The sequence below is a fragment of the Salvelinus namaycush genome, unplaced genomic scaffold (genome assembly GCF_016432855.1).
Source record: "Salvelinus namaycush isolate Seneca unplaced genomic scaffold, SaNama_1.0 Scaffold204, whole genome shotgun sequence".
Lineage (NCBI taxonomy): Eukaryota > Metazoa > Chordata > Actinopteri > Salmoniformes > Salmonidae > Salvelinus > Salvelinus namaycush.
In genome coordinates, this window is record NW_024058831.1 from 62406 (window position 1) to 74496 (window position 12091).

General features: G+C 47.0%; 1 protein-coding gene across 1 annotated transcript; it reads left to right on the forward strand.

Annotated features, from left to right (window-relative positions):
• Window positions 1–5541: 5541 nt before the first annotated feature.
• Window positions 5542–8008, forward strand: LOC120038024 (polysialoglycoprotein-like). The gene is made up of 5 exons (XM_038983969.1): window positions 5542–5602; window positions 5768–5833; window positions 5997–6080; window positions 6219–7744; window positions 7964–8008. Exons 1-5 carry the CDS (start codon window positions 5542–5544, stop codon window positions 8006–8008), a joined length of 1782 nt encoding a protein of 593 aa, XP_038839897.1.
• The last annotated feature ends 4083 nt before the right edge of the window (window positions 8009–12091 follow it).

The following is a 12091-nucleotide window of genomic DNA, read 5'->3' on the forward strand; positions in this document are numbered from 1 at the left end:
GAAAATAGTCTGTGTTATCAACAGGTAATGTCTTCACATGGCCTGTATGAGGCTTATATAGGCCACTAATGACCTTTTACCTGACAAACATGACTTAACGATCAATTAACATGCTTGATTGAGGTGTTACATTCAGATAGAAATAGACCATGTAGAACGTATGTTGATTCTTTGGTGGGCAGGCAATCTTTTCTACTCCATATATTGCATTTATATCTGTAATGTTTAACCCTAATGGTCTCAGATCAGCAGTAAAAAGAAGTAGGCCTAATTATTTTAGGTGTAATCTTCAAAGATATTAGGGGGAAATAAACACTGTACCCAAATCCACTTTTTACAATGCTCCTGGGAAATGGGTAGGCCTCCACCATATAGTCCTCACAGTTTTACAGCTGTGTTATATTCCTTTATTTACATAGATCACATACATAAATATATATGTTAGCTGTAGGTAGCTTTGGGATAAAATTCCCATATTGTATTGTTACTAACATAAGTCATAATATATCATATTTTCCTCATTTGCTCTGTAGGAGGTTCGTCATATGAAGGACATTCAAGTGGGTGTGACCCCTAAACTGTAGGAGGGGCTCAGTGGGGTGACAGACATCCTGTAAGGGATCTCCAGCTAGTGTCTGAGGACCTGTAGGAGGCTGTGTCTACAGCTGTGGGGCAGGACAAGCATGGTATCCTAACCTCAATGTATGAAGGATTTTATTGTTAGGGATAGTAACCTCCAATCTTTTAAAATATGTCTCTGTGTCTCTCCACCAATCTCCCTTCTCTTCTCTTCTCTTCCCCTCCCCCAACCCACTTCAGTAGGTTCAGCCCAGGATAAGTGCACCATCCTGGCTGTGATCCCCAGTCCAGCTGCTCCATGTAACCTAGCTGGGAAGCAGGACCTCAGCGAATGTATGTGGTTGTTCCTTACTTTAACATAAAACTATCATAGATATTATGTACACCTAATTGTCTTCTCACATGTTCCCTTCGCCCTCCTCCTCAGACCGCTGCACCCTGACCTTTGACCCTTGCACGGCCAACGATCACCTGCTCCTCTCCCAGGAGAACGTACGAGGGCATCCCCAGGAAGGAAAAGGGGAAACGGTGTATGGTGGGAATGAACGATCTTCCCTAGAGCCTCCCGCTGGATGAGCGCCAGCTGAGCACCTGGCACAATGGGTGCCTGTGTAACCGATGTGAAATGGCTAGCTAGGTAGCGGTGGTGCGCGCTAGCAGCCTTTCAGTCGGTGACGTCACTTGCTCTGAAACGTTGAAGTAGTGGTTCCCCTTGCTCTGCAAGGCCCGAGGCTTTTGTGGAGCGATGGGTAACGATGCTTCGTGGGTGACTGTTGTTGATGTGTGCAGAGGGTCCCTGGTTCGCGCCCGGGTCGGGGCGAGGGGACGGACTAAAGTTATACTGTTACACCTGGAAGCGGTGGCTGGCCACTGTCACCACTCCCGCATTAGAATGCTGCTGGACTACGAGGCTGGAAAACTGACGAACTACGGAGACGGGCAGACACGGCTGCATGCCTCGCCTTCACTCAGGAGCTGTTCCCGACCTGTTGCCACGACGACAACACGAAAGGGGATGACGTGACCTAACCATCTCATATGGGACTATTCTCCGTAACCATATACTTAGATAGACATCGTATCATTGTATCTTTTATTTATTTATTTTATTTCACCTTTATTTAACCAGGTAGGCAAATTGAGAACACGTTCTCATTTACAATTGCGACCTGGCCAAGATAAAGCAAAGCAGTTCGACACATACAACAACACATAGTTACACATGGAGTAAAACAAACATACAGTCAATAATACAGTGAAAAATAAGTCTATATACAATGTGAGCAAGTGAGGTGAGATAAGGGAGGTGAAGGCAAACAAAATATATATATAAATAAATAAAAATATAAAAAAGGCCATGGTGGCGAAGTAAATACAATATAGCAAGTAAAAAAAACACTGGAATGGTTGGTTTGCAGTGGAAGAAAGTGCAAAGTAGAGATAGAAATAATGGGGTGCAAAGGAGCAAAATAAATAAATAAATACAGTAGGTAAAGAGGTAGTTGTTTGGGCTAAATTATAGATGGGCTATGTACAGGTGCAGTAATCTATGAGCTGCTCTGACAGCTGGTGCTTAAAGCTAGTGAGGGAGATAAGTGTTTCCAGTTTCAGAGATTTTTGTAGTTCGTTCCAGTCATTGGCAGCAGAGAACTGGAAGGAGAGGCGGCCAAAGGAAGAATTGGTTTTGGGGGTGACCAGAGAGATATACCTGCTGGAGCGCGTGCTACAGGTGAGTGCTGCTATGGTGACCAGCGAGCTGAGATAAGGGGGGACTTTACCTAGCAGGGTCTTGTAGATGACCTGGAGCCAGTGGGTTTGGCGACGAGTATGAAGCGAGGGCCAGCCAACGAGAGTGTACAGGTCGCAGTGGTGGGTAGTATATGGGGCTTTGGTGACAAAACGGATGGCACTGTGATAGACTGCATCCAATTTATTGAGTAGGGTTTTGGAGGCTATTTTGTAAATGACATCACTGAAGTCGAGGATTGGTAGGATGGTCAGTTTTACAAGGGTATGTTTGGCAGCATGAGTGAAGGATGCTTTGTTGCGGAATAGGAAGCCAATTCTAGATTTAACTTTGGATTGGAGATGTTTGATGTGAGTCTGGAAGGAGAGTTTACAGTCTAACCAGACACCTAGGTATTTGTAGTTGTCCACATATTCTAAGTCAGAGCCGTCCAGAGTAGTGATGTTGGACAGGCGGGCAGGTGCAGGCAGCGATCGGTTGAAGAGCATGCATTTAGTTTTACTTGTATTTAAGAGCAGTTGGAGACCACGGAAGTAGAGTTGTATGGCATTGAAGCTCGCCTGGAGGGTTGTTAACACAGTGTCAAAAGAAGGGCCAGAAGTATACAGAATAGTGTCGTCTGCGTAGAGGTGGATCAGAGACTCACCAGCAGCAAGAGCGACATCATTGATGTATACAGAGAAAAGAGTCGGCTTGAGAATTGAACCCTGTGGTACCCCCATAGAGACTGCCAGAGGTCCGGACAACAGGCCTTCCAATTTGACACACTGAACTCTGTCTGCGAAGTAGTTGGTGAACCAGGCGAGACAGTCATTTGAGAAACCAAGGCTGTTGAGTCTGCCGATAAGAATACGGTGATTGACAGAGTCGAAAGCCTTGGCCAGGTCGATGAAGACGGCTGCACAGTACTGTCTTTTATCGATGGCGGTTATGATATCGTTTAGTACCTTGAGCGTGGCTGAGGTGCACCCATGACCAGCTCGGAAACTGGATTGCACAGCGGAGAAGGTACGGTGGGATTCGAAATGGTCAGTGATCTGTTTATTAACTTGGCTTTCGAAGACTTTAGAAAGGCAGGGCAGGATGGATATAGGTCTATAACAGTTTGGGTCTAGAGTGTCACCCCCTTTGAAGAGGGGGATGACCGCGGCAGCTTTCCAATCTTTAGGGATCTCGGACGATACGAAAGAGAGGTTGAACAGACTGGTAATAGGGGTTGCAACAATGGCGGCGGATAATTTTAGAAAGAGAGGGTCCAGATTGTCTAGCCCAGCTGATTTGTACGGGTCCAGTTTTTGCAGCTCTTTCAGAACATCTGCTACCTGGATTTGGGTGAAGGAGAAGCTGGGGAGGCTCGGGCAAGTAGCTGCGGGGTGTGCGGAGCTGTTGGCCGGAGTTGGGGTAGCCAGGAAGAAAACATGGCCAGCCGTAGAGAAATGCTTATTGAAATGTTCGATTATCATGGATTTATCGGTGGTGACCGTGTTACCTAGCCTCAATGCAGTGGGCAGCTGGGAGGAGGTGCTCTTGTTCTCCATGGACTTTACAGTGTCCCAAAACTTTTTGGAGTTAGAGCTACACTGTGCAAATTTCTGGTTGAAAAATCTACCAGACACAGTCTGGTACCAATCAACATGACAGCCTTGAGTTGGGGAGGAGTGAGCACTTTGGGGTAGCGGTCAGGTCAGATGAAGTGAGGAAGAACAGATATCACAAAGGTTCTGTCTAGCAACAGAGATGCATTGGCTGTTCAGAGGTGTAGGAGTAGACTCAGCATAGGAGAAAGGATTAAATATCAGTGCTTGTGTGAATATGTTTTTTGTCTAATGCAGCTGTCTTGACCCTCTGGGAAGAATAAACTTGGTTTAAGCTTTCATAGTGTCCGTCGAGTTTTTACTCTGAGAATTAGAACCTAACAGTTGGCACTGCGAGCAGGGTTCACCACGATTTGCAGTCGAACTAGAGATTCTGAATCAGTGAAACAGAAACAAGGTAGGCACAGTTCCTACACCTGTTATCACTAATTCTGACATCTTGGGGAGATGAGAGTCGTACGCTGAACCAATTATAGGGTACGGACCTAGAAAGCCTGAGCTTATTCAGTAGTCCCATTGTAATTATGACCGGTCGTAGTCTTAGGGGGTAAGACCCGGGTGGGGTTGGTTACCTGCTAATACCTGTAACGAGTGGGTGAAAGTCTCAGCCGCAGTGGACATGCGGCAGTAGAGTGGGTGTGGATGGATAAAATGACATGCTTGTGTACTAGGATAAAAAGTTGCCATTCAGGGTTAGAAGAAAAGCATTAAGATACTCGAACGCTGTTGGATTTGGTTGTATTAGCAATAAAGAGAGCAATAAAGAGAGGTTGGTTTTATGCCCTGTTAAGGTGGGGAACCATGACAGATTATGTGGAAATAGGAAGACAAGTGTGAATCATTTTGGTAATGTGTGTTATCAACAACAGTGATATTTGAACAGATTGGAGATGACTATCCATAACAATGAAATCCTTCATACAGTGAGGTTAGGGTAGGTTACCATGCTTGTCCTGAACCACAGCTGTAGACACAGCCTCCTCCAGGTCCTCAGACACTAGCTTGGAGATCCGTTACAGGATGTCTGTCACCCCACTGAGCCCCTATTGCAGGTTAGGGGTCACATCCACTTGAATGTCCTTCATATGACGAACCTCCTACAGAGCAAATGAGGAAAATATGATATATTATGATTTATGTTAGTAACAATACAATATGGGAATTTTATCCCAAAGCTACCTACAGCTAACATATATATTTATGTATGTGATCTATGTAAATAAAGGAATATAACACAGCTGTAAAACTGTGAAGGACTATATGGTGGAGGCCTACCCATTTCCCAGGAGCATTGTAAAAAGTGGATTTGGGTACAGTGTTTATTTCCCCCTAATATCTTTGAAGATTACACCTAAAATAATTAGGCCTACTTCTTTCTACTGCTGAGCTGAGACCATTAGGGTTAAACATTACAGATATAAATGCAATATATGGAGTAGAAAAGATTGCCTGCACAACATACGTTCTACATGGTCTATTTCTATCTGAATGTAACACCTCAATCAAGCATGTTAATTGATCGTTAAGTCATGTTTGTCAGGTAAAAGGTCATTAGTGGCCTATATAAGCCTCATACAGGCCATGTGAAGACATTACCTGTTGATAACACAGACTATTTTCATGATCATGGGAGGTGTGAGAGAATTGCTGCTCTTTGTGGTGACTGTGGGGGTTGTGAAAGGTTGGTTCACTAATTTGGGTTGAATGGATTTGTTTGGGAAATATGCATAACTTTATAAGTTGGAGATTCAAATTTGACTTTCTGTTTGTTCCGCATTGGTCATCTGCTATTAATATATGTAGCTATTTTGTGTCAACTCAACTTCTGTCAACACTTTCTCCTCAGTTTCTTGTTACCCTGTTGGAAAGTCCCAGAAGCTAGAGCAAGTCTCTCTGCAGAGGAGACTTGGAGGTAAGTGTTTCTTTCCACAACCCTTCTAGCTTTGTACTGTGTCTATGGTGCTGCTGTGTTTGACACTCATTCAACACCATAGAGTAACTCAGTTGTCTAAATAATGTTGTCAAACCCTTTGATTTGGTCATTTTGCTTGTGTACCTTAACCTACGTTTTTCAGAGCTGTCATCAAATGACGTCTCCATTGTGCATGCCCTGGCCTTGCTCCGATCCATAGGGTCTGACGCTAAACAAGACAGAGAAGGTACGGCCTGAAACATATACTTTTAAATCTGTGTTGGGTTCATGTTGCTCAACATTCTAATGGCAATTTGGCCTAGACCGTGTAGAACAGCTGTGTTGCTGTAGAATACCCAACTGTTCCTTTATGTTTTCTCTCTAGAGTATTTCGAGACTAATGAAGTAGAATCCCAAGCTTCTCCAAACCACGGTAGCTCTACGGCAAATGATGCCCTGTCCTCTGACGACGCTACCTCTGAAGCTGCCACTGGCCCGTCTGACGACGCTACCTCTGAAGCTGCCACTGGCCCGTCTGACGACGCTACCTCTGAAGCTGCCACCGGCCCGTCTGACGACGCTACCTCTGAAGCTGCCACCGGCCCGTCTGACGACGCTACCTCTGAAGCTGCGACCGGCCCGTCTGCCGACGCTACCTCTGAAGCTGCGACCGGCCCGTCTGCCGACGCTACCTCTGAAGCTGCGACCGGCCCGTCTGACGACGCTACCTCTGAAGCTGCGACCGGCCCGTCTGCCGACGCTACCTCTGAAGCTGCGACCGGCCCGTCTGCCGACGCTACCTCTGAAGCTGCGACCGGCCCGTCTGCCGACGCTACCTCTGAAGCTGCGACCGGCCCGTCTGCCGACGCTACCTCTGAAGCTGCGACCGGCCCGTCTGCCGACGCTACCTCTGAAGCTGCGACCGGCCCGTCTGCCGACGCTACCTCTGAAGCTGCGACCGGCCCGTCTGCCGACGCTACCTCTGAAGCTGCGACCGGCCCGTCTGCCGACGCTACCTCTGAAGCTGCGACCGGCCCGTCTGCCGACGCTACCTCTGAAGCTGCGACCGGCCCGTCTGCCGACGCTACCTCTGAAGCTGCGACCGGCCCGTCTGCCGACGCTACCTCTGAAGCTGCGACCGGCCCGTCTGACGACGCTACCTCTGAAGCTGCGACCGGCCCGTCTGACGACGCTACCTCTGAAGCTGCGACCGGCCCGTCTGACGACGCTACCTCTGAAGCTGCGACCGGCCAGTCTGACGACGCTACCGCCGAAGCGGCGACCGGCCAGTCTGACGACGCTACCGCCGAAGCTGCGACCGGCCAGTCTGACGACGCTACCGCCGAAGCTGCGACCGGCCAGTCTGACGACGCTACCGCCGAAGCTGCGACCGGCCAGTCTGACGACGCTACCGCCGAAGCTGCGACCGGCCAGTCTGACGACGCTACCTCTGAAGCTGCGACCGGCCAGTCTGACGACGCTACCTCTGAAGCTGCGACCGGCCAGTCTGACGACGCTACCTCTGAAGCTGCGACCGGCCAGTCTGACGACGCTACCTCTGAAGCTGCGACCGGCCAGTCTGACGACGCTACCTCTGAAGCTGCGACCGGCCAGTCTGACGACGCTACCTCTGAAGCTGCGACCGGCCAGTCTGACGACGCTACCTCTGAAGCTGCGACCGGCCAGTCTGACGACGCTACCTCTGAAGCTGCGACCGGCCAGTCTGACGACGCTACCTCTGAAGCTGCGACCGGCCAGTCTGACGACGCTACCTCTGAAGCTGCGACCGGCCAGTCTGACGACGCTACCTCTGAAGCTGCGACCGGCCAGTCTGACGACGCTACCTCTGAAGCTGCGACCGGCCAGTCTGACGACGCTACCTCTGAAGCTGCGACCGGCCAGTCTGACGACGCTACCTCTGAAGCTGCGACCGGCCAGTCTGACCATGCAATTGAGGAACTGTTGACTTCTGCATCTCCCCCGTTGACCACAAACATGGATATCTGACGTGGGACATGGTGCTCGGGGTCCATGCAAGAGTTCATGGTTACTCTAGTCCAGGTTGTGTGTGTAACTGCATTTTCTTGTTTTGGCTCAATTAAACGCTAACTGTAATATTTGTGTCCTCAGTATTGTTTTGACGGTTCCTACTTTGAGTTGAGGTCTATGACCTGACATGAGTAACTGGTGATGGCAACATTTATTTTGCATTATAACCATGCTTTGGCATCAGCAATATGTCTACTTTGACCCCTGTGCTTAAATTACCATTTGACTTAAGCTACATTTGGTCAAATTATGCTAGTAGCATCACATGATGTGGAATGGGTTCTAGTTCATTTAAACTTGATGGTTGTGGAACTGAGTGTTTGGGATTTGTACATATGAGGCTGTTGCTAGAATCGGGGTTAATGGTGTCAGTGCTAACTAATATCACGGTTGTCAACTTGCATTTAAATGACTCTGCTGGGTGTCTACTAGTCTTCTCTCGTAACTGACTTGGTTTCCTATTAGTTAATGCTTACATGTAAAACCAGCTCTCGTATCATTAGCCCATCGTTTTGGCGGTTGGTCTTCATATCCCAGTTCTAATCCAAACTTTCAGGCTGTCTAGATCCAGCAGAGACTGAGCCAGGACCTCCATAGCATGGTGGTGGCCGTGGTACGCCTGACTAGATATACACTCTTAATATAATCAATGTCCTATAGTAGACCAGTGGTACGCCTGAACAGAAATACAGTGCTAGACCTCTAGACCAGAGTCTTAAAATCGGGAGCCTGTTTTTGCTCCCGCACAGCATCAACATCTGAGGTCCCTGCCAAGCGTGGGATTGAGAAACAAACCTGGAGGTTGATTAACTCAAATGGCAAAATAAGGAAATCATCCTCATCACTGTGTAGAATATGCATGTATTTCACACTAATCAGGAATAGATAGGAATTTGGTGTGTGAGTCTCTCTGGACAGTCAACTTCCTGTGGAAAATCAACACCATGCCTGCATCCCAGATAGCACCCTATTCCCTATGTAGTGAACTACTTTTGATCAGGGCCTATAAGGATCTGGTCAAAAGTAGTGTACTAAGTAGGGAATAGGGTGCCATTTGTCATATGGAGACCACTACAGGAGCAGGTAGGCTTTACTCACAGCGAGGTGTAGAGGGCTGATGGGAGCTCTGACATCAAAGTCGTTTAGCATGTCTGTCCCTGAGGTTTCAATTAGTTGAGGAAAGACCAGGATGGCCAGTTCAGACTTGTAACATATTTACTTGGAAGGTTAGTCTAGTAGCATGTGAAACATGGTAAATCTCAGTGACCAGCCCCTGCAGACATACTGGGGTGTTGCATCCATACCTTAAACAAGCAAGTGTGAGAAAGTTACCAACTGGCACTTACATCTAAAGGTGTTTCACTTGCAATCTGGAAAAAGAACATCAAGAGTGACAATGCGTCCATGACAAACATGCAGCCACACCTTAAAACCTACTGTTGGGTTCTGAGAATATGAAATATACTAATTCATGTCACTGAGGGAGAGAGCTTAATGTATAACGTTTACATTATGTCAGGATATGTTATTGTTAGCCATCTGGGATCCTCTGGGATTTTTTGTTTATTTCACCTTTATTTAACCAGGTAAGCTAGTTGAGAACAAGTTGTCATTTACAACTGCGACCTGGCCAAGATAAAGCATAGCAGTGTGAACAGACAACACAGTTACACATGGAGTAAACAATAAACAAGTCAATAACACAGTAGGGGGAAAAATGAGTCTATATACATTGTGTGCAAAAGGCATGAGGTAGGCAATAAATAGGCCATAGGAGCGAATAATTACAATTTAGCAGATTAACACTGGAGTGATAAATCATCAGATGATCATGTGCAAGTAGAGATACTGGTGTGCAAAAGAGCAGAAAAGTAAATAAATAAAAACAGTAAGGGGATGAGGTAGGTAAATTGGGTGGGCTGTTTACAGATGGACTATGTACAGCTGCAGCGATCGGTTAGCTGCTCAGATAGCAGATGTTTAAAGTTGGTGAGGGAAATAAAAGTCTCCAGTTTCAGGGATTTTTGCAATTCGTTCCAGTCACAGGCAGCAGAGAACTGGAAGGAAAGGCGGCCAAATGAGGTATTGGCTTTTGGGATGATCAGTGAGATATACCTGCTGGAGCGTGTGCTACGGGTGGGTGTTGTTATCGTGACAAGTGAACTGAGATAAGGCGGAGCTTTACCTAGCATGAACTTATAGATGACCTGGAGCTAGCGGGTCTGGCGACGAATATGTAGCGAGGGCCAGCCGACTAGAGCATACAGGTCGCAGTGGTGGGTGGTATAAGGTGTTTTAGTTACAAAACGGATGGCACTATAATAAACTGCATCTAGTTTGCTGAGTAGAGTATTGGAAGCTATTTTGTAGATGACATCGCCGAAGTCGAGGATCGGTAGGATAGTCAGTTTTACTAGGGTAAGTTTGGCGGCGTGAGTGAAGGAGGCTTTGTTGCGAAATAGAAAGCCGATTCTTGATTTGATTTTGGATTGGAGATGTTTAATATGAGTCTGGAAGGAGAGTTTACAGTCTAGCCAGACACCTAGGTATTTATAGATGTCCACATATTCTAGGTCGGAACCGTCCAGGGTGGTGATGCTAGTCGGGCGGGCGGGTGCAGGCAGCGAACGGTTGAAAAGCATGCATTTGGTTTTACTAGCGTTTAAGAGAAGTTGGAGGCCACGGAAGGAGTGTTGTATGGCATTGAAGCTCGTTTGGAGGTTAGATAGCACAGTGTCCAAGGAAGGGCCAGAAGTATACAGAATCGTGTCGTCTGCGTAGAGGTGGATCAGGGAATCGCCCGCAGCAAGAGCAACATCATTGATATATACAGAGAAAAGAGTCGGCCCGAGAATTGAACCCTGTGGTACCCCCATAGAGACTGCCAGAGGACCAGACAACATGCCCTCCGATTTGACACACTGAGCTCTGTCTGCAAAGTAGTTGGTGAACCAGGCAAGGCAGTTATCAGAAAAACCGAGGCTACCGAGTCTGCCGATAAGAATATGGTGATTGACAGAGTCGAAAGCCTTGGCCAGGTCGATGAAGACGGCTGCACAGTACTATCTTTTATCGATGGCGGTTATGATATCGTTTAGTACCTTGAGCGTGGCTGAGGTGCACCCGTGACCGGCTCGGAAACCGGATTGCACAGTGGAGAAGGTACGGTGGAATTCGAGATGGTCAGTGATCTGTTAATTGACTTGGCTTTCGAAGACCTTAGATAGGCAGGGCAGGATGGATATACAGTGGGGCAAAAAAGTATTTAGTCAGCCACCAATTGTGCAAGTTCTCCCACTTAAAAAGATGAGAGAGGCCTGTAATTTTCATCATAGGTACACTTCAACCATGACAGACAAAATGAGGGAAAAAAATCCAGAAAATCACATTGTAGGATTTTTTATGAATTTATTTGCAAATTATGGTGGAAAATAAGTATTTGGTCACCTACAAACCAGCAAGATTTCTGGCTCTCACAGACCTGTAACTTCTTCTTTAAGAGGCTCCTCTGTCCTCCACTCGTTACCTGTATTAATGGCACCTGTTTGAACTTGTTATCAGTATAAAAGACACCTGTCCACAACCTCAAACAGTCACACTCCAAACTCCACTATGGCCAAGACCAAAGAGCTGTCAAAGGACACCAGAAACAAAATTGTAGACCTGCACCAGGCTGGGAAGAGTGAATCTGCAATAGGTAAGCAGCTTGGTTTGAAGAAATCAACTGTGGGAGCAATTATTAGGAAATGGAAGACATACAAGACCACTGATAATCTCCCTCGATCTGGGGCTCCACGCAAGATCTCACCCCGTGGGGTCAAAATGATCACAAAAACAGTGAGCAAAAATCCCAGAACCACAAGAGGGGACCTAGTGAATGACCTGCAGAGAGCTGGGACCAAAGTAACAAAGCCTACCATCAGTAACACACTACGCCGCCAGGGACTCAAATCCTGCAGTGCCAGATGTGTCCCCCTGCTTAAGCCAGTACATGTCCAGGCCCGTCTGAAGTTTGCTAGAGAGCATTTGAATGATCCAGAAGAAGATTGGGAGAATGTCATATGGTCAGATGAAACCAAAATATAACTTTTTGGTAAAAACTCAACTCGTCGTGTTTGGAGGACAAAGAATGCTGAGTTGCATCCAAAGAACACCATACCTACTGTGAAGCATGGGGGTGGAAACATCATGCTTTGGGGCTGTTTTTCT

Bases quoted from the DNA above. Each gene is read 5' to 3' on its own strand.
- LOC120038024 (XM_038983969.1), top strand. From the start codon at position 5,542: ATGATCATGGGAGGTGTGAGAGAATTGCTGCTCTTTGTGGTGACTGTG. The intron at 5,603-5,767 runs GTTGGTTCACTA...CTTTCTCCTCAG, and splicing joins GACTGTGGGGGTTGTGAAAG to TTTCTTGTTACCCTGTTGGA. The intron at 7,745-7,963 runs GCTACCTCTGAA...TTGTGTCCTCAG, and splicing joins CGACCGGCCAGTCTGACGAC to TATTGTTTTGACGGTTCCTA.